A 23631-nucleotide genomic window follows, 5' to 3' on the forward strand; every position below is an offset into this window, starting at 1 on the left:
ACAATGCTGCTCTGAGATAATAAAGTAATAAAGTCATTCTGATTCTGATTCTGATTCTGAAAGAACAAAAAAATATTAATCAACAAGAAAACAAGCACTCATGAACTTCCTTTCATATTATTGTCACTGATGGGTTGGTTATGATTTCAGGATCTGCACTGGTATGATCCAGTTCCTGAGCTTTTTTATCCCACAAATGAAGCAAGAAGTTTAAAAAGCTCTCTGTGTGGCTGCAGTGACACACCGCAGGTAAAAGCTCCACCAATCACCACACACTTGTGTCTTCTGGACCAATCTCTGTACAGTTACACACTTTCAACCAATCACAGTACACAGTAGCTGTCAGAAACTGAAAAAAGATACCATAAAAGCAATTCCAATGAGTATAAATCATCCGAGATTTCTGCAGAATGGACACAGAAAATAAGGGGAACTCCATGATCGGAATAAAAACTATGAAATGGTCCCGGCGGTCCGAAAGCAATGTGGTGGATACCAAAGCCAGTGAAACTGCATAAGTCTCCAAGTTCACAACTAAAAGTAATAAATCAATCAAAAGAATGTATATGGAGTGAAAATGAGGTCCTTGTTTAGGTGTTCCCTATCTTTGTTCCTACATTCCCCTCAAAGTGTTTGGTTTCTGGGGGTCTCCTTCCTGATAATCTCGATCAAACGCACTATGCCTGCCCTTCAGCACGTCCTGCCGCTGCTTTGCCACATGTATCACCTGTACTTACACCATTTCTCAGAGATTCACTAACTAACATCATAAAACAAGTTTTAAACTTTGGCTTTGAATTTCATAACAGCATGTATTTCTATTTGAATCTCTACTTAGCGAGCCACGAGCTACTTGCTCAACATTTGATGTTTGTGGCTGTGTTTTCCATGCCCACCCACATCATCAGTCCACAGTTAGTTTATGCTGGCAGCAACGCTGTATGCAAATGAAAATACAATCTTTAAAATGACTTGATTGACAATTAAACAGGAAACTGGTCATTTGAATAAGAAGAAAAGGGAACATTCTGTATTAGGAAGGGGGGGGGGGCAGAATAGAAAAATGGAACTCTTTACACTCATGTTGGTCTTGTCACTGCTGGCAGAGGACACACTCCATCTTTTGGCAGCTTTGGCATCAACAGGTGGAGACTCTCTATCCTTGTCTGCACTGTGAATCTTCCTGTTCAGGTCCTGAAACATGTCCTGGTGGCGTTTCCGGGTGTGCATTATTTTCTACACAGGAACATCGTACGTTATGTACAAGGCAAACAGCACAGGCTATCATCAATTCTACTTTACCCCCCCTAATCTCTACAGTAGAATGAATTTCAAAAATAAATCTATGCATAGATCTGGAGGTGTGGAAAGGAGAAATCAGCTTTTTTGGTGTAGGTTTAAGAATCTCTGCAGGAATCAAAGAGACTAAAATTACCTCAAAGTCAAGCTCTGCATAGCGTGATTTTCGTCTCTGGGGGAAGATGAGACAGAGAGATTAAAGATGTGTCGTGAATTTGTGAGCCTTATGAGCAGCAATGCTCAAGCATTTCATTGTGCATCTACATAAGCCACTTTAGAAAGAGTGTTTCACGGGGAGCGAAGCAAGCTTTGCTGCTGGTCATTCTGACCCCGCTGGCGTGAGTTTGCAGTTAACAGATTGAGACCGAATGACCTTTAAGTCCTCCATCATGGAGTGGTGAAGGAAAAGCTGACCTTCAGGCCGCTCGCTTCCTCTGGCAGCTGCTGCCTTGCACGACATTATGAAAGTGTGGTTTGCCCTGAAGTGAAAAGACACCAGCAGGCAGATGTCTGAGCCACTTTGTGCTCAGCGCTGTCGTCTCATCCTGCCACTGCTGTCTGCACTGGGGAAAAGTAACCTTTTCAAATCAGCTGTCCTTGTTTGGGATGTGGAAAACTAGGATGCTTCTGTGGATGCAGTGTTTGTTATGAATCAAATCAAGGGGCTTTGATAAGCGTCACACGGGATGACCAAAGCAATGAAGAAATGGAGTGACAGTGCTTCTCTGTGGAGAGCCGATGAGTGGTACTCTTAAAAATGCTAAAGAATGAATATTCAGTTCAGTAATGAATGCTTCCCTTGGTGATGATCTAATCCTGTGTTGGTCAAACAAACACGAGCTGCAATACATGGCACATCAATGATTTCAGAGAGTTATTATATAATAACAGAAGTCGTGAAAAGATACTGTTTTCTACAGTAAATGCTCAAACAACAGTAAAAAACATTTAAGATGCTGGGAATACACATCTAAAATAAAAAATGCTTCCCAATGCTAAACCCATCAGAACAACAACCAGAGTCATGTCGCGCTCTCTGTCCCGTTTCCTGTCGAGCAACTCTCTAATAAAGGCCATTAGTCCCAAGAAATCCTTTAGAATAAGAAAATGTGTTTCAAATTCAGCTAATTTATCCAACTCCCAGGTAAATCTCTCTGAAAATGAAAACCAAAAACCCATGTGGGAAGTAGGTGTTAACCACTTCTTCATAAAGAGAGGTGACTGTTGTTCAGATGGGAACAGCATCCTCCGCGTTTCTGACATTCTGAATTCATGAATGAATTGGTAGAAGGAAAACCACGAACTGAAATAGGAACAGGTCAGAATACTTGGAACCTTATTTCCAAAAAAATTCTAATGTATGGAAGCAAATCTGTACCAGAATTCAAATGAAAATGCATAAACAGAAACGCTTTTTCATTTTCAGAGTATAGCTGCATTTTTTCACTCATAGATGAAATTAATAATAGATCATCCGAAGTACATTTTCATTTGCTTCTTCAAGACTGCTCACATTGCTTTTTCAAAATGTTTTCCATAATTCAATCATTCGATTAAATATGAACAAATGCACAACTGTACACACATTTAATCTCGAATCAATTAACTGAGCCAAAGAAAGTGCACGAGTCGTGATAAATTGTCGGAACAGTGGCGCGGTAGTAAACTTCTTACAGCGTGTAATTGGACACCGCTTCTTCACCGGGTGTTGGTGGTGAACAGCTTCGGCTACAGTACGACAGTTTGGTACAGTTTTGGTGTTCTCAGATCTTCTCAAATGAATCAGTGCCCTCCAGGCTACAGACAATCGAAGCATGTGTTGTGCTACAAATAATGAGCGACTGAGCAAAACCTCACTGACAACAGCAACCATCAAACAATAACTTAAGTGACCCGCATGCTCTTATTTTAGCAATCGGGTGTAGTTAGGAGGAGCCGGCTCAACGCTCCCGCGTCAGGGGACACGGTTTCTGTCGGGGTAACTACTTTGGCACCACACCTCAGCAGCTCTGGCACAGATTTGGACATGGTGGGGATTTTCCACCTGTTTCTGACATGTACCACATGGCACCAACGCATCAAACATTCACACCGCCCCCCAACCTTTTCCATGCGTAGCTCGGTCAGACTGGGGGGGCCACTGATGTCACACTTATGCGCCGCTTGGGATTGGGAATTCAAATTGAACTATGGAACATTTGTCCCGGGGGCGGGCATGAAAAGCAAAAAGCAAAATGTCCTTTTCTTTATCATTTGAATTAAGTTACAAAATGAGAGTAAGTTTGGATATATTATTAATTTGATTTATGAGTAAAATGAAAAAGCGTTTCTGTTAATGCATTTTCATTAGAATTCTGGTACAGACTTGCTTCCATAGTTAATGTTGCATATATTGTAAATAAAAGACAAGGTATATTTCACTTTTTCCCTGTCTTTGATATAAAGCCCAGTTGTCTCCGCAGTTGAAGGTTCATTTATTTGAAGTCGTACAAGTCTTTGCAGGAGGTGCGTTACAGTAAGAATGGCATGCCAGTGGGTTTAGGGTCTTACCTCTAAAGAGCTCATGGACAGTGTTGAGACGGTTTCACTTTTGGACATCACGGCGGAGTTGCCAGAGTCCCCCCCTTCACACGTGTTGCTGGCCACCTGGGAGTCTCGGGGCAGGTTCTGCAGGTTGTGTGCAGGCGAGTCTCTGTCGGAGTAGGACACACTGACCTGGTCAGAAGGCAGGCTCTTCAGCCCAAAGCCCGGCACCGGCTCTCCGCTGGCAGGGTTAGCCAGGTGAATGAGCCTGGTCTGAGGCAGCTGCTCAATGCCGATGTTATACTTGGCTGTCTGATCCTCTTTCCCCTTGGATGGCTTCAGGGTTCCTGTGTTATTTGCTGGTAGAATGACGTACCCTGGGCCTTTGCCAGCACCCTCTGAGCTGCTGCCTTCACCATTCCCTCGAGGCACATCTCCATCCAGCTGCTTGAAGAGTTCCCCATCACAGATGTAGATGGATTTTGCGCCTGGCAGCTCTGTGCTGATTCCCTTGGTGGCACCTTTCTCCCTTCGCAAAGTCAGAGTATGGTTAGTGTAGTCGGCCACATTCTGGAGGTGAACCTTTGCCATGCTGGCCGGCATGGTGTTAAAGTTGGAACCCTTCTGAAGCGTGAGCGTCCCAGAGGATGCTTTCTCCTCCCCCTGGAGGGATGAGCGTTTCATGGTGCCTGGAGACAACACAAAGATGGGAAAGACATTGAACATGGTTGGATTGGCCCAGCTAAAAACAGCTGTTGAATGTTCATAGCGCTCCCCAATCTCATGTTCATATAAAGACATTAAACAGACTAATGTAGCATGGTTTTAACATTGGGATTATTAAAGATCGGACCTTACATTGACTGTAAATAATAAACTAACCCTTGTTGTGAAAATAAAACCAGTCATGACATAATGGTTGTCTAGATGGTGTCCAGCAAACAACGTGGGCTACATAGATAATTGGCAATCTTTCTGGAGAAAACCTGGTCTGATGAGGAGAGACGGCATCCATCCCACTTTGGAAGGAGAAATATGGATGAATTTATTTGCCACCCTAAAACATGACAACCCAGGGTTCAGACCAGGATGCAGAGTTGTAGTCTTACACACTTCTCTGCAGCTTCCCACCTGCTGCTACCCACCCAATCGATTAACACAAAAGGAGCAAATCCTCTTGTGCAAAAAGAAATTATTAAAACAAAAACTTTAACTGAACAAAAACATCAAACTATTAAATGTGGTTTGCTGAATATCAGATCTCTCCTTTCGAAGTCTCTGTTAGTGAATGAGTTGATTTGTGATCATCATATTGATATATTTAGTCTTACAGAAACCTGGCTGCAGCAGGAGGATCATGTTAGCATCATGTTAGCATCATGTTAGCATTAATGAATCAACTCCCTGTGACTGTTTAAATGTTCACGTTCCTGGAACCACAGGCAGAGGAGGAGGAGTGGCAGCTATCTTCAGATCAGGGTTGCTAATCAGTCCCAGACCCAAGATTAGTTTGAGCTCTTTTGAATCTCTGATTCTCAGTTTTTCCCACGCAAAGTGGAAATCCCAGAAACCTCTTGTGTTTGTTGTTGTGTTTCGTCCACCTGGCCCTTATTCTGAGTTTCTGTCTGAATTCTCAGAGTTTTTATCCCAGTTAGTGCTGAGTACAGATAAAGTCATTGTAGTGGGTGACTTTAATATTCATGTAGATGTTGAAAATGACAGCCTGAATATGAACTTTAATTCTATATTAGACTCTATTGGATTTTCTCAGAGTGTACACAGACCGACTCACTGCCTTAATCACACCCTTGATCTTGTGCTGACTTATGGCATTGAGAGTGAACAGTTAACAGTGTTCCCTCATAACCCTGTTTTATCTGACCATTTTCTGATAACCTTTGAGTTTACATTACTTGACTATACAGTTTCTGAGAAGAAATGTACATATAGAAGGTGTCTATCAGAGGATGCTGTAACCAGATTTAAAGAATTAATTCCATCATCCTTTTCTTCACTGCCATGTGCAGATATGACAGAGGACGACTACCTAAACTTTACTCCAGCAGCACTTGACTCTCTTGTTGACAGCACTATAGTTTCAATGCGTACAGCACTGGACAATGTTGCCCCTCTGAAAAGGAAGGTAATCAGTCAGAAGAGGTTGGCTCCTTGGTATAATTCACAGCTGCATGCTTTAAAGCAGACTGCAAGAAAGCTGGAGAGACAGTGGCGTTCCTCTAATTTAGAAGAGTCTCAGTTAGTCTGGAAAGATAGTTTAACAATGTATAAGAAAGCCCTTCGTAAAGCTAGAACTGCTTATTATTCATCATTGATAGAAGAGAATAAGAATAATCCCAGGTTTCTTTTGAGCACTGTAGCCAGTCTGACTAACAGTCCGAGCTCTGCTGAGCCAGTTATTCCTTTAACTCTCAGCAGTGATGATTTCATGAGCTTCTTTATTAATAAAATTGTTTCTATCAGAGAGAAGATTGATGGAGTCCTTCCCACTATTATCAGTGATGTATCATCAAGTACAGCAGCTTTAGAAGTATCTTTAGAACCTGATTTGTATTTAGACGGCTTCTGTCCAGTTGATCTCTCTGAACTAACAACAGCAATAGTCTCTTCTAAACCATCAACTTGTGTTTTAGACCCAATCCCAACCAGACTGTTCAAGGAGGTTTTCCCATTAATTGACACTTCCATATTGGATTTGATCAATCTGTCTTTGTTGACAGGATATGTACCTCAGACTTTTAAGGTTGCTGTAATTAAACCTTTACTTAAAAAACCTACTCTTGACTCAGAAGTGTTGGCTCATTATAGACCTATATCCAATCTCCCTTTTATGTCTAAAGTTCTTGAAAAAATAGTTGCAGCTCAGCTTTGTGATCATTTCCACAGAAATAATCTGTTTGAAGAGTTTCAGTCAGGATTCAGAGTGCATCATAGCACAGAAACTGCACTGCTGAAAGTTACCAATGATCTCCTCTTAGCCTCTGATAGTGGACTTGTGTCTGTGCTTGTCCTGTTGGATCTCAGTGCTGCATTTGATACGGTCGATAACAGTATCTTATTACACAGACTTGAACATGTTATTGGGATTAAAGGAACTGCATTAGGCTGGTTTAAGTCATATTTATCTGATAGATTTCAGTTTGTTCTTGTAAATGAAGAATCTTCCTCACACACCAGAGTAAGTCATGGAGTTCCCCAGGGTTCTGTGCTTGGACCGATTCTTTTTACTTTATACATGCTTCCATTAGGTAACATTATTAGACAGCATGGCATAAATTTCCATTGCTATGCTGATGATACTCAGCTGTACTTATCTATAAAACCAGATGAACCCAATAGGTTGGTCAGACTACAAGCATGTCTTAAAGACATAAAGACCTGGATGACTCAGAACTGTCTGCTTCTAAATTCAGACAAAACTGAAGTCGTTATCTTTGGACCTGAGCGTTTCAGGGAGAAACTGTCTAGCTATATAGTTACTCTAGATGGTATTTCCTTGGCTTCTAGTTCTACAGTGAGGAACCTTGGAGTTATTTTTGACCAGAATTTATCATTTGACTCGCATATAAAACAGGTTTCTAGGACTGCCTTCTTTCACCTTCGTAATATTGTTAAAATCAGGAACATCTTGTCTCAGAGTGATGCAGAAAAACTAATTCATGCATTTGTTACTTCAAGATTGGACTACTGTAATTCTTTATTATTGGGCTGTCCCACATATTCTCTGAAAAGCCTTCAGTTGATCCAAAATGCTGCAGCCAGAGTTTTGACGAGAACTAACAGGACAGATCATATTTCTCCAGTTTTAGCTTCTCTTCATTGGCTCCCTGTTAAATTCAGAATAGAATTTAAGATTCTTCTCCTCACATATAAAGCTCTTAATGACCGAGCTCCATCATATCTTAAAGATCTCATTGTAAGATATTTTCCTAACAGAGCACTTCGTTCCCAAACTGCAGGTTTACTTGAGGTTCCCAGAGTTTCTAAAAGTAGAATGGGAGGCAGAGCCTTCAGTTATCAGGCCCCTCTATTGTGGAATAAGCTGCCAGTAAATGTCCGGGAAGCAGACACCCTTTCCACTTTTAAGACCAGGCTTAAAACTTTCCTTTTTGATAAAGCTTATAGTTAGGGATGGCTCAGGTAATCCTGAAACATCCCATAGTGAAGCTGCTATAGGCCCAGACTGCTGGGGGGCCTCATCTGTCACACCTTTCCTCACTTTACTCTCTTTATGTATATGTGATATTATTGTGGTCATTAACTCGTGTTTCCCTGTTCCAACAGATATCCTTGAATGGTGTTACAGTGCCGCCGCCGCCGCGGCAGCCCCCCCCTTCTGTCTTCTCAAACCCCAGCTGGTCGAGGCGGATGGCCACCTTTCCTGAGTCTGGTTCTGCCAGAGGTTTCTTCCTGTTAAAAGGGAGTCGTTTCTCTCCACAGTCGCCTCAGGCACGCTCAGGCCGGGAGATTGGACCGAAAAACAAAAAAGTTTTCAGTGCAATCTGTTGGTTTTCTTAGCTAGGAAATTGTTTTTGAATTGGCTCTATATAAACGAATTGGATTATTTTATGAATTATGATTATTATTAATTAATTGAATTCCAATTGGCTTGAATTGGACTTACTATCTAAGTGCCTTGAGATGACATTTGTTGTATTTGGCGCTATATAAATAAAAATGAATTGAATTGAATTGAATTGAATAAGGACAGCAGCAGCTGAACATTACGGCGCTGTAAAACATGCTTAAACAATAGTTCAAATTATTGACAATTTGTACAGATCGAGTAATAGAAAAGAAACAACAATTTTCTTCGTCAGTCAGATTTCACTCTCCTCATGTCGCAGCAACTTTTGATTGATGGAATGAGAAAAAGCTAATTTGCAGTAAAGGTAATGACTGTCACCTCCCTGGTCCTTTAACTGGCATCACTCCCATATCATCAATGATTGTGGAAGTATATTTTCTTCAGTAAGTTTATATGTTTGATTAGAGCAAAAAAAGAGCAAACTGCAGTTCTGGCATCAACTCCTTGTCTCATGCAGATGACTGAATAAGCAGCAGATTTCATCCAAACATCCACAGTCCGTGACTGCTTCTCTTCACCCACTGTAACCTGGTTTTCTTCTCTTTAGTGATGCTTGATGTTTGGCTTTTCTGGATGGAAATCCCATTTCCTTCATCCAATGTCTTACAGTTTGCTCACAAACACTGACTCCTGTTTTTGTTCATTTGTTTTTCATTTCTTTTGTTGGACATTTTCTATTTTTCAGGCATATTTCTTTGTGTTTTCTGTCCGGATGCACTCATATCTTCCTTGGTTTCCCTTTTACAACCTTCCCATTTTGTTTGTACTTGTTCCAAATTTTAGACGAGCTGAGTTGCTTTTCAGTTGAATTACATTCTTCAAAGATTTTTAGAATCCTTTCCATTGCCTTACATGACAGCTGTCTTGTTGGGTTTCCTGTCAGTGAGCCATGTGCTTTGGTGCCAGTGATATGATTAACAGGTTGAGGCTTTTTCTGTTCAGTGGCAAAAGTGGCTCACTCTATATTTTTGCCAGTGTAGGCCTTATGTAAAAAAGATCTAAGTGACCAAAAATGCTAACTTTATTCACTCTTATATCTCATGTCTGTTTTGCTAAAAACTACACGGCATCATAAAGGCTATGACTTGGGGGGGGTCTGTGGCGGAGTGGGTACAGCAGACGCTGCACCTGGCTGCAGCTGGCCCCGGTTCGAATATCGCATCGGACGGCCCTTTGCTGCGTGTTGTTCCCCCTCTCTCTGCTTCCTGTCTCTCTACACTGTCCTATATAATAAAGGCATAAAGCCCCCCCAAAATAAATAAATAAAAAATAAAGGCTATGACTTTGATTGCCACCCACAGACTGCAGACATGCTCAGTGAGTGGAGCTATGTGTACTTTGTCCTTTAATGACAGCAGACCAAAGCTACATTAAGGGTGAGACAGACTCCCTACCTCCTGGCCTCAGCAGCTTCTCTTAACCTGGGATGATTCAACTAGACATGTCACTGACTATTTCTTGTCTGTGACAGTTTATCTTCACAATCGAGCCTGCCGTGAGCATTTATTGAAAGCTGAACAATCAGGCAGTGATAAGGAGAGCTAAGCAGTCTCTTCAGGTTTTCAAACAGCTGTCTGAGCTTCCAGCAACCAGCTGAAGGTTGCCAGCTAACGCACACACATTCATCTGGAACATCAGCAGCATGGCCATCTGATTGACAGAGGGGTCAGTGTTGACGCTTCTTTTACTGTGCGTTTCCACGGCAACAACAGGGCCTGGCTTACACATTCGCCTGCCTTTTAATCTACTGAGTATACTCAAGTGCTGGCAGATACCCATTCTCCTCTGAGAAATTGTGCAACAGATTAATGTAGAAGCTATGCCAGCTCCCATTGGGCGAGAGGCGGGGTACACCCTGGACGGGCCCACAGAGACATGGGAGGCAAAGAACCATCCACGCTCACGCTCACGGAGCACTGCAAAAAATAGGGGTCTTCAAACAAGATAAAAAACACAAACTAAGGGAAAAGGTACTCAAAACAAGTGAAAAAATCTGTCCATGCAGCAAGATAATTTGACTTGGCAAGATTTCCTAAATTAAGATTGTAGGAGTCTTGTTTCTAGATTTAACAAAGGCAGTTTGTGAACAAACATTTGTCATATGCTAAAAATCCAAAGAATAAAGTGTGTTTTCAGATATTTTCTGTGTGACTCTTGAATCAAGCACGATGAGTTTGTTATTGAATCTTAAAACAAGATTTACTTTGATGAGACTTTGGAGGAGAAACGTAATACATCTTATTTTAAGTGTTAATTGTCTCATTTTATTCCCTGCCTGTTTGAGACAAAAAAAGTCAAGTTTTGCTTGATATAAGATTATACTGTTAAGTTGAAGACTTAAAATAAGAAATTAATTCTTAAAACAAGAAAATATATCTAGCACTTCTAAATGTAAGGTTTTTTTTCTTGGTAAGAACCAAATAATTTGCAGTGTGGGCACCCGGAGAACAGACACACGTAGAAAGGCCCCAGCTGGGATTATATCAAAGAATATTTTTTTAAATGTTCCACTGAGTTACTTTATACTATGAGTATCTCAACTTTTGCAAAATATCGCAGCTGACATCAGGCTTGGCACGACCTTGTGGCCAAACCTCGTTTTAACATAACAACTGTTGGCTCATGGCAGCGTGGATATCCCACAGCATGTCCTGACTGCTAAACAGCAACAGACAACTCTCCCTACTCATACCCAGTGTTTGTTCACCGTGATCTTCTTCTGATGTGACATAGGGAAAAGGGAATAAAAAGAAAAAAACTCTCTGTTTATCTCTCTGATTCTTCTCTGTCGTCTCTCCATTGGGCTCGTCTGTGTCTCGATAGTTTTTCTGTTCCAGATGCTTTTCTTGATTTCCTGTCTGGAGTGATAATCAGATTTGAATTCCCAACAGATTTCAGAGCAAAGCCAGTATCTGACGCAGCACAGTCAGGAGGGACTTAATTATACAGCAGCGGTGTAGGAACAACTCAGACGGCCATGTTTGCCTGCATGGAACTGCTCAGCAAATGTTCATCCTACTCCCATCAGCCTCAGCTTAACTGTCTTTTGCGGCAGTCAAGTTGCATCTCTTGTCAAAACATCTCCTTGACAGAGAATCTGCTATGATGTTGATTATTCCACACAAGTGTAGAGATGAGGGAAACATGGCTCACATCTGTTCCAATTACGCTGAGGAATTTGAAGCAGTCAAAATACACAGACGAGGCGCAAAGAAACATCTGTAACTTTTAAGTAGTAGACTCTCCAAAGTCCAAAGAAAAGCACAGACAAACAAACACACATCCAAGCTGGATCTTACCTGATCGGCAAGCCATGTCCACATCTTTCTCAAAGTCAGTCTGAGGGCAGAAAACAGGGGATGTGTGTCAACTGTGCATATCCCACCAGCTCTCTGTAAAAAAATCTTAAAGGGTTACAACCAACTTTGCATACCATGAGCTGAGCATGGCCATTTTGGAAAGATCCTCCTGAATCTCCGTTGGCATCCTCCTGCCGGTCCACCACACGACACTTCACCGCCTCTTGGACCTGCAGCACAGAGCATCATACTGACACAGGTCGGATGGACTGTCTGAATAACATGCAGAGCGGGGGGCCTTTCATCAACAAAGGTGCAAACCTCAGAAAACAAGGGTTAAAAGTTTGTCCCCAGAATCCAGTTAGACGTTCGATTAAAAACACTTCATACAAAGTGGAGCAGCAATGTGTCAGAGGAGTTAATGATTCCTTGGATTTGGACCAATCAAGTTTGAGATGAGGGACCGAGTCATGAAGTCGATGTCTATGGTTAGTCTTTACCATTTCAATTCAGTGAAATTTGGTCCAATAAACCGAAAAGCTGTATGATTAAAATCTGCTGAAGAAATAGCAATAAAATGTCTACATTACAGGTTTCCCTCTGTTGTTGCCGGGCGACGAACACAACCCTCATGGTGACATCTAACCATGTCTTCATCTCTGCAACACTTCCAACTTTCAAACAGTTTGGCAATTGTTTCTTTCAATGTCATATATTTATCTATTCTCAATCCTTTATAGCAGGACAAAATAATTGATCCTAATTATATCTATTACAGCATAAAGGGAGTGTTCATAGAAAGTACCTCTCTGCGGAGGATGCAGTGAACCATGACTATAACGAAGCCTTCGAGTGAATCAAATACAGCAAAAAGGATCTGGAAGAGTGCAGAACGCCGGTCGGTGATAGCCAAGACAGCCGACATCCATGTGAGGGCCAGGAGTGGGAGAACCACGCAGGAGCTCCACAGTGATGCCCTGCAGGAGAGGAGCAGAGCCACAGTGATGCCCTGCGCCACTAAACCGTCGTTCAGGGGACACAAAGGGCAGGGCTAGCTACAACATTTACTGGCTTCCAGAAAAGGATTCTATGAAACATCTGACTTTTCTGACTTAACTTTGACAAATAACACTTTTACACACAAAGAATTTCAGAAGTTAATATGACTTATTGTAATGTAATGCTAACACAGTATTAACTTATCTTTTACTTGCCCTTCCTTAACTCTAGCGTTAGCATAGCATTAGCAGTGGTCAAACTCTGACCATGAATAAATACATAGCATCACAACAAGTAATTCTGTTACTATCACAAACAAAAACATACATCCATAATCTGAAAATATATGTTTATATAGCTCACATATATTACATGCATGTATGTTTAAGATGGTTTAATCAAACCATAGAGGATCTACTGTCACAGGAAAGAGAGGGAGGGAGGGAGGGTGAGCGGTGAAGGAAAAAAAAGTGTAATGAGGCTGAAACAGAGTGCCAAAACAAACAGAGGGAGAGAAGAGGACAGTCTGAGGAAGTATCATTCCTGCTGTTCTGCTCGTCTTTGTTTATCTGACTCATCCCTTTTCTTCTAATGAGAGCATTAGGAATAAACAAGAACAAAAGCTATCCTCAGTGCCAGCGTTCGCAAATTAACTCAACATAATCAGCACATTTAAATTCAATTACAGGATATCCAGAGGAGGGAAATATTTTCAAAGCATAAAACCAAAGCGTTATGTTCTTAAATGATCAATGCACCCAAATCTGAAAATGTGTGTGATTCTAAATGTAAACGTTACATCCCCAGTGCACTGATCACATCCCTATGACTACTCATATCGTCTGTTTACAGCTTGTGTGTTCAGACCCGATATAAAGCTAGCTTCCAGCGACACTGTCTCAAAGCAAATGCGTTCTTATCTGAATTAAGGGAACAAATAAGTGTTGCGATACACTACATTCAGCCTTAAACTTCCTCCATTAAAATCCCTGTTGGGAATTTCAATAGTTTTTATACAGTAACACCAGAGAATGTCTGAAAGGTCAGGTGTCAGTTATCAGCAAGTCATCCTCTGTGTGGTTCTGATGATCAACAGGAGATACTAAGGAGTGGCTCCTTGGGACGAGTGCACAGGAGGCGGGACATGATGTATAATCATTGGGTTATGTGTGCACCATATTAAGTGTGTCAGCTAATATCATTCTGATATCAGTATTGGATGTTCTCACATGCAGTCCCTTCCTAAATCTTTAGTCATTATTTGGGGCTGGTAATAGAACAAAGTGGAAGAAAAGCATGCGAAGCAGCACTGGGCAAATGAAATGATATTTCAGTGAAATCTTTTCATTCCTTTCCTTCTCTGGTAAAAACAACTGCCTGTATGCCAAAGCCTACAAGAAACATGCTGATTATTTCCTTACATGAACAATATTTTTTTTATTTAAATCAGTGAGTAAGTATAGCTAGTCACTTTGCTCAGAAAAAGCGTCTCTAGAGTTAAGGAAAAAGGGCTTAATGGCAGGAAATCAGAATAAATACGCTACCAGTCAAAACTTGGACACACCTCCCCATCCAAAGACTCTTTTCTCCATATTTTTACTTTTTTTTTTGTTTCGTTTTATATAATTAAACAAGACCATGTACATCAAAACTATATATATAAAAGAAACGGCTTTATGAAGGTAGAAAAATAAGACCTCCAACTAGCCCTAAACTACTGTGGTCAGGAATAACATGAAACACCTCTAAACGTTTGGTTTGTCCCAGGTTTCACTGACAGTTACCGTAGTAACGTGGCGGATGGATGACCAGGACAAGAAGTCCTGTCTGTGGTTCTACATGAAAATATCAAATCAAATATACACTTTCACTCTAAGGTCATGAAAACACAACCATTCTTACTTTCATCCAAAGTTATGCAAATGAAAGCATTTATCCTGACAGCTACAGAGCTGGACCTTTTCTTCAAAGATTCCTCAAAGTGTTTCAAAGTTTAGTGAGATTGTGACAGGTATTGGTTTTAACAAAGGAGCCTGTCAAAAGTTTAATGTGTCCGACCTTAGGTGTTCTTCTCTTCTGTAGTCCTGTAGGTAAAGAGACCTACTAACCTAACTACTATGTTTATTAATATTACCACTAATAAAAAGAAACAGATATTTCAACTTCTGTCTCAAAAACCACCAAAGTGTTAAACATGGCTCTCATGAGGACCACTCCAGGAAAGGCAGACCAGGAGTATCTACTGCAGAGCAAAGTATATGAGAGCCAGCTCTCTTTTTTTTAAATCCCCAATTAAAAGAGTCCCAGACTGGAGCCCCCAAGAGTGTTGCCAAAAGTAGCAGCTGGATCGAAACATCCAGAATTGGTGGGAAACGTTTGACTCAGGCCTTCTTTCTTGGACTGAGGTCATTAAAAGGAAGAAGGCAAATAGAATGAATTCTTCTAGCGCATTTCTCTCGTTGATCATTCAAAGTTACTTGTATTTCACACACATCCATCCATTTATACGCACATCCATCCATCTATCGTCTCCCGCTCATCTGGGCTCAGGCTGTGTCCCCAGCAACAATCTCCAGCTCCATCCGGAGGATCCAAAGGACTCCCCAGGCCAGAAGAGATACAGGATTCTACCAACGTGTAGTCAGAGGGTTGTATCTTTGCTTTTAGTGGATGATGGGGTTATTCTAGCCTCTTCAAGCTATGACCTTCAGTGCGCACAGAAGCTTTTTGCAACCAAGTGTGAAGGGATGAAAGTCAGCCCCTTCAAACTCAGGGCTATGATTCGGACCGTTCCCTCAGGATCAGGGATGGGTCTTTGACACAAACAAAGGAGTACATGTATCTTAGGTCAGGATTTTGCCAAAGAACATGAACATGTTCTGGGGCACCCAGGTATCAAACCACTCACTGGCAGATGACTACTCTACTTCCTGATCCACAGGCACTGCAAGGGACCTGCTTTGGCCCAGAATCCAAAGGAATGGAGCTTAGACTGGAGGAAATCTGGACCAAACAGACCATATTTGAGATTTCTGGTCTTAAAAAGATGTGGAGAAAGTCACTTAATGGTATCTGCATGAGTGTTTCCGAAGCCCACCTCTGTGCTCTGTATGGGCTGTTTGACCAAGATGTAAAGTGATGTTCTCTGGTGGATTAACCCAGGCTGTCTCTCACCCTGTTAGCTGGCTCAAACAATGGGTTTCAACATCTTATCTTATACCAAGCCTATGTGCATGCATAAAAGTGGGGATTAAGCATGGTACTACGTAATGCTTCTTCCCCATCAATACATATATCACCCGAAAATTAATTCAGCACGGGGAAGTCATTTCAATCTAAGAGGTTTGTGGAATATAGCAAAGCATGGCTTCTACAAAATAAACAAATAAACCCTAACCCTAACCCCAAATATCAATTTGACCATTTATTGCCCTTTCAAAACTTTTTTTCATGAGACTGCCGCACATTTCTGTTAATACTAAATTCAATTCAATTCAATTCATTTTTATTTATATAGCGCCAAATACAACAAATGTCATCTCAAGACACTTAGATAATAAAGTCCAATTCAAGCCAATTGGAACTCAATTAATTGTAATCATAATTATTCATAAAATAATCCAATTCATTCATATAGAGCCAATTCAAAAACAATTTCCTAGCTAAGGAAACCAACAGATTGCACTGAAACTTGTCTTCAGTCCAATCTCCCGTCCTGAGCGTGCCTGAGGCGACTGTGGAGAGAAACGACTCCCTCCCTCGACTAAACAATAAAGCATCCCAAAAAAAGATGCATGGAAATCATTTTAGTTTTCGGCCGAATCAAAGTGATTACATTTTGATCAAATACATTATGATTGATAAGATAAGAAGTTTTGTAATCTGGTTTCTATAAGCTGCAGCACCAGCAGTGTAACACTGATGCAACAAATCAAGATGAAACACATCTATCCCTTTTCTGCTTCTCATGCGGTTTGATGGCAACGCAACGCATACGGTTAGCTTCAGTGTAAATGATGTATGACTTACTGAGGTAGATCTCAGCAGATTCACATTCAGAATGTGTTGCCACAGCTGACAATCTACAGTTCTCTGCAGGTTGTTAAATGGAGATTGAGTTTTACTGAAGGGCTGATCTCTGTTTCAGGTTAGAAACTATGGCAGATCCACCTTTTACAACAGCTGAACTGTGACTCATCAGATGATGCTTAAATATAAAGTTATCAACGTTAACATCTATCATCCGTCAATATTAATCAGAACCATTACTTTGTAATTTGGTTTTGAGGCTGGCATCAGTACACTGCATATGCAACATGTCTGTCTGATAGCATTTTAACGTTGTTTCAATGTGATTATGCTACTGGGATATCATGAGGAACAGAAAGGTAGCACAGCCAGCTCAGAACTTTGGACTTAACCTCAAGTTATGTATTTAGCAGAAGTTTCTATGATGATTAATCCAGGTTAAACACCTTCAGGGCACAGAAAACTCTTAGCCTGACTACGTCATACTCACGATTCTAGTCAGAATGTGAGTCTGATACCGCTCGATAGTTTTGAGTATGGGGCGTGTTTCAACCGAACCAGGAGAAAAAATGCCTCTTGGCTCAATTGGATAGACCTACAACCAATCAGAGCAACGTAGTATGTGACGTAGATTAAGCGACACACACTTGTTGTAGGAAGGACGGCAAAAACATCTTTTCTATCGATAAAAGCCTTTATCGCGTTCCTCTGTTCGTCTTTCAAAATGAATGCAATGTGGAGATCCTGTAGAACAGACTCGATGGCAGAATCTACACACCCTAGCTCTCCAGCGGCAGCCATGTTCAGCTCTTTAGTGACGTAGTCGATAATGTCCCTGTTGATCATCTGTCCATCATCGTATAAAGCCCGCCCTGGCAATCTGATTGGGTCGACCGATTCTTGGTCGGGCATAATGATTTCCCAACTGAGCAGAGCCAGACCGAAATTCCCGACCAAAAATTTTATGGGCGGGGCTAAGTTCGGCTGGCACCCAGGCTAGAAAACTCTGGCTTTAAGAGCAACATATGTGCCCCACTAATCCATTAATCTGACTTCATAGTAAACCTGTGCAAAGCTCCAATCAAAGAAAAAGTTGCACATTCAAAGAAATGAACTATTTGAGACACAGTTTTGCTTGTTTAGACATTTTTGTTTTGTTTTCTACACAATAGGAGATGGTCAAAATGAAAGAAAAGCCTTTAATTAGAAGGTGTCCAGACTTTTGAGTGTTGATGTTCATTCAGTATCGTCATCATCAATCATCCCAGTGTGAAATCTATACCATAACACAATGAAATAATTACATTTCTGAATAGACATTTCCATATATTTGCACTCCTTGGCATACTCACAATCACTTGAAAAAACTCTGAAGTACCTTATGGTGTCGTGTTAAACGTGGCAGCTGCTGCTGCAGTAGTCTGTGTGTCGTAGTACAGACCGTGAGACGCCGTCCAGCCAAAGCATTAAAGACAATAGTAATTAGCTAACAATAATTAGCTATTTAAGCCTCGTTTCCACTATGCAGCCCAGTAAGAACGGTCCGGTACGGGTCACTTCGTATCGGTACAGTACAGGTCGGGTCGCTTTGGGGTCAGCTTGCGTTCCCACTGTACAAAGGGGACCCTCAGGGGTGGGCGGACTGCGTGCCGAAGTGTAAATAACATCCATAATTTGGAACCACCTCCCAATCAGCTGGAAAACTTTTTGGTTTGGCACAGCGCCATCGAGCTCCCGCTGCACAGCCTCCTCACCAACACCGGAGAGCAGAGCCTGGAACCGGTCCTGTGTGCTCGGTACCCCAAGCAGAAGGGCTACAGACATGGTAACGGGTTCCATGGTAACGGGTTCCATGGGACCGGTACGCTTTGGTGGCAGTGGAACACTGAAATAAGGGAACCGGACTGAACCGACCCGTACCGGACTGACCCGACCCGTAACGTTCCGAACCGACCCGTACTGCTCTGACCCGACCCGTACCGTTCTGACCCGACCCGTACCGGACTGACCGTTCTGACCCGACCCGTACCGTTCTGACCCGACCCGTACCGGACTGAACCGACCCATACCGTTCCGAACCGACCCGTACTGCTCTGACCCGACCCGTACCGTTCTGAACCGACCTGTACCGTTCTGAACCGACCCGTACCGGACTGACCGTTCTGACCCGACCCGTACCGTTCTGACCCGATCCGTACCGGACTGAACCGACCCATACCGTTCCGAACCGACCCGTACTGCTCTGACCCGACCCGTACCGAACTGAACCGACCCGTACCGGACTGAACCGACCCGTACCGAACTGAACCGACCCGTACCGGACTGAACCGACCCGTACCGTTCTGACCCGACCCGTACCGGACTGAACCGACCCGTACCGGACTGAACCGACCCGTACCGTTCCGACCCGACCTGTAACGTTCTGAACCGACCCGACCCGTACCGGACTGAACCGACCCATACCGTTCTGACCTGACCTGTACCGTTCTGAACCGACCCGTACCGGACTGAACCGACCCATACCGTTCTGACCCGACCCGTACCGTTCTGACCCGACCCGTACCGGACTGAACCGACCCATACCGGACTGAACCGACCCATACCGTTCTGACCCGACCCATACCGGACTGAACCGACCCATACCGTTCTGACCCGACCCATACCGGACTGAACCGACCCATACCGTTCTGACCCGACCCGTACCGTTCTGACCCGACCCGTACCGTTCTGAACCGACCCGTACCGGACTGACCGTTCTGACCCGACCCGTACCGGACTGACCCGACCCGTACCGAACTGAACCGACCCGTACCGTTCCGACCCGACCTGTAACGTTCTGAACCGACCCGACCCGTACCGGACTGAACTGACCCATACCGTTCTGACCCGACCCGTACCGTTCTGACCCGACCCGTACCGGACTGAACTGACCCATACCGTTCTGACCCGACCCGTACCGTTCTGACCCGACCCGTACCGTTCCGAACCGTACCGTTCTGACCCGACCCGTACCGGACTGACCCGACCCGTACCGTTCTGACCCGACCTGTACTGGACTGACCTGACCCGTACCGTTCCGAACCGACCTGTACCGTTCTGACCCGACCCGTACCGGACTGACCCGACCCGTACTGGACTGACCCGACCCGTACCGTTCTGAACCGACCCGTACTGGACTGACCCGACCCGTACCGGATTGACCCGACCCGTACCGTTCTGACCCGACCCGTACCGTTCCGAACCGACCCGTACCGTTCTGACCCGACCCGTACCGGACTGACCCGACCCGTACCGTTCTGCATGGTGGAAACGAGGCTTTAGTGACTCTACTTAATGACTCTACTCTAAACCAGACGAATAACTTCTCTCGGTATGATGGGGTTGTATCTGTACAGTGTAGCTAATAAAGTATATCTGAAAATAATAGCGGTGATCTTAAGAATTTCAGCAAAGCGCATAACTGCAACGATAACTTTACCAGCTGTCTGCATACATGACTTCCTGACTGTCAGCTGTGGGACTCTTATGCCACAAACACACACACACACATAAACACACACTCTGTCTTTCGATCATCAACGCATTGGCATTCACATGGATACAGTTAACCATTTCATTTCAGCTTTTAAGTTGAATGAGCCTTTAAATTCTGAGTGCAATCCTGACTGGCAGGGAATCAGGGGGGAGAAAAGATGACAGGGGGTAAAGGACAGAGAATGAATCAAGTAGAAGTAGGGAGGCACACAGCATAGGGAAGAACAGAGGTCAGAAAGAAGAGTTAAGGTAAAATAATTAGTGGGACTAACATGGCATTACTGGTAGCTGTGGTGGAAACGTCAGCCGAAGAGATAACTCCGCACTTGGCACATTTGAGCGTCATATTGTACAGTGGCACTGTCATCTGACTGCAAAGTCAAATTAACACGCTGTAACATACACAAACAGATACAATGCACCTACACACAGACTCACACGTATGCACGTTCACAAATGACCACACACACACACACACACACACACACACACAGAGTGGGTAACAGTGTTCTCGCACAATCTCTCTCTCTCAGGGCTACAGTCCTGCTCGGGCTTTGGTGTGTTTTTGTGTTGAGCTGTGTGTGACCCGGGGGGCCGGGGGGGCTGGGGCCACTTTAGCCCCGTTACTGGACCTGTTCTATTAAACATCATGTGGGACTCTTTACTAAAGAGGCTGCTTTGATGGCTTGAAGGCACAGTGAATCCTGAGTATTTGACCCAACCAACAACTTATCTGCTCGGGATCCAACAAAGCTTTCCGTTAATGCTTCACCTCAAGCAGGATTTTTGTTTTTCTGCTACCTCCATGCTGATGATGCGCTGGGCGTACCTCACCCTGCAGGGTCTCTATCTGAAAAGCAATCCCAAGCTGCTGCAAAGGCTCATACACAGAAACGCATCTCCAATATACATTCTCACAAATCTACACAGAAATGTGGACTGGCTGTGGGAACAAAGGACCTCCTGAAGCTCTCAGTCCTGCAGCCTCTCACTGCAGCTGCTCCTCTGTCCTGCAGGATGCTGTGGAGAGGATGTTTATTATTCTCCATCACAGAATCTAACTTCCTCCTCATCCGTTTCTCCACCACAGCACTGAGAGGGTCCAGCCTTCTGCCTACAACAGAACCAGCCTTTTTCACCAGTTTGTCCAGGCGACTACAGTTTGTGTCTGTAGTGCAACTCCCCCAGCAGACAGCAGCATGGAACAGTGCACTCTCAGTGATAGTGTGATAAAACATGCACATCATATCACTGCAGACATTGAAGGACCTGAGCCATCTCAGGAAGAAGAGACGGCTCTGGCCCCTCCTGTACACTGCTTCTATGTTGGCAGACCACTCCAGTTTATTATCCAGCACCAAAATAATGCAGAATTTGAAATCTTTTCTTGTGGCTGACAGACAATGAATAAAATGTAACTGTTTTGTTAAATAAAGACCTTTCCCTTCAACATCATTCTGACTCCAAAACTTGATGTTTAGTTTAGAATTTTGATTGTATCACACAATAAATATCTTAGATACCATTTTTATCATGTTGCAGAGTTATTCTAAATGAATAAATAATTCATAAGAATAAAATGGACCCATTGCTGATCACTGAAAACTAAAGTTGACTAAAATTGACTCACTGTGTAGTATACAGTTACAGTTATACTGACACAATATTGTATACCGTTTATACAGTTTGTGTCAGCATAGCAGTATGCAGTATTACACAATTAAAAAAGCAACGATCAGAAAGACACCACATCACTTAACTCTGATGCCCTCCTCTGCCAGAGCAAAGACTGAGAAATAAAAAAGATATTGATAAGAAAAAACAAACTCGTGTGCTACCAAACAGCCTTCTGCTAAACTAAAATCAGCCCTGACGAGCTGTGGGAATCGATTTTTGGTAGCCTCTGGACACCTGGATTAAAAATCACACAATGGAAAAAATTCAATTTCTAGTAAAAGGGCAAGGCGGCCGTTAAATGTGCGCCTGAGGCGGTGATATTAAAAAGCTATCAACACTTTTAAAACACAATTTCCCTGGACTTAAGAATTGAGAGGCAAAAGGTGGCTGCTTGGAAGGGAGCTTTCCAAATAAATAAATATCCCCAAACATTGCATTAATATTGCATGTGGTAATCCACACAAAAACGCACAATGAGATCTCAAATGGAACGCTCGACTAAGAGAAAGAGAAACAAATCTTTTATCTACATGTAAAATAATTGGATGAACCTGTAAATACACAGGCTTGATTACTGAAAGCACTTAGGTGTTTGTTAAGGAGGAGACTTTGGATCGGGCATTTCCTGTCTCTTTTCATTTTCTCAGCAAATGAGATCTTTAATTTTCAGGGGAAAGGAGCCTCAGTGGCATGGCCTGCTCCCTGAGCCCGGGCCAACCTGCACCATGCAGACGCCTCTGCGCACTTCATTACATTCTGCACATATGAATCAGGTTGATTCAAAATATTTTTCATTTCATCCCTCAGTAAAGTCTGCCAGAGATGCACACGGATGGAGAATGTGTGGGGTCACCAAAAGGCAGAAAAGACAAGACATCCGTCCTCCTCTGTTGTTGGCCACACAGAGAGCTCCAGACAGAGACGTCACTGCACAGCAGAATGTCACCTCATGCTTCGAAATAAGCCTGAAGAACCTCCAGATGACACATCCAGAAAATGCATTTCCATTCTGAACCACTTGAGTGATTTTTGTTGCGTTAAGAGAGTATTACTTATTATTACTTTTTTCATAGTTTGGCTGGTCCTGCAATTAATAGTCAGATGCGACTTATATATGGAAATATATATAATTGAACATGTTTTAAATGTTAACTCATCCTAACACAAACCAGTCAACACTGTTATCTACAGCCAGGAGAGGACACTCTAGGCTTGTCACAACTACATGCTGCTCTTGTACCACTGAAACATTAACTTAAAGGGACACTATGTAATATATTAGGTCATTTATTAGCTCAAATCAACATATTCATTCATAAATTAGTCCTCATTGGTGTAAAATGATCTCTGTCAAAAATCTCACTTATCCTCCTGAGTGAAGAATAACTTGTCTGTATCTACATAGAGCGGGCAAGCTCTATGGAGGCTGCCATGTCCTTCCGGTCTATGAAAAACCACAGAGTACCGAGAGGGACATAAAGCACTTCGAATCGCGTTTTCCCCATTTTGACGTCACGTTTGCACGCAGGTATAAACAGAGCCAGTCTACGCCATTAGACATTCTCTGGTATAAACCAGCCTGAACGGCCTGCACTTTTGTTGGCAATGGAAGACCAGAGTTACGCCACGCCACAGGAGAAGGGATCCTCGTCGCCAAAAAAGCCA

At 42.9% G+C, this 23631-nt stretch overlaps 1 protein-coding gene across 8 annotated transcripts in view; it reads right to left on the bottom strand.

Annotated features, from left to right (window-relative positions):
- The window catches only part of adgrb1a (adhesion G protein-coupled receptor B1a), a 219380-nt gene that overhangs the window by 2565 nt on the left and 193184 nt on the right, over positions 1–23631 (bottom strand). For 3 of the 8 annotated variants that reach the window (XM_075464667.1, XM_075464664.1, XM_075464665.1), the window contains 7 exons: positions 20562–20660; positions 12533–12704; positions 11862–11957; positions 11728–11767; positions 3850–4511; positions 1436–1471; positions 1078–1236 (listed from right to left, as the gene is read on the bottom strand). In XM_075464667.1, the coding sequence (XP_075320782.1) occupies positions 1078–1236; positions 1436–1471; positions 3850–4511; positions 11728–11767; positions 11862–11957; positions 12533–12704; positions 20562–20660 (1264 nt within the window). The remainder of the gene's footprint in view (positions 1–1077; positions 1237–1435; positions 1472–3849; positions 4512–11727; positions 11768–11861; positions 11958–12532; positions 12705–20561; positions 20661–23631) is intronic. The other 5 variants (XM_075464672.1, XM_075464670.1, XM_075464669.1 and 2 more) reach the window with 3 other exon arrangements.

This window comes from Odontesthes bonariensis, chromosome 5 (genome assembly GCF_027942865.1).
Source record: "Odontesthes bonariensis isolate fOdoBon6 chromosome 5, fOdoBon6.hap1, whole genome shotgun sequence".
NCBI classification, from domain to species: Eukaryota; Metazoa; Chordata; class Actinopteri; order Atheriniformes; family Atherinopsidae; genus Odontesthes; species Odontesthes bonariensis.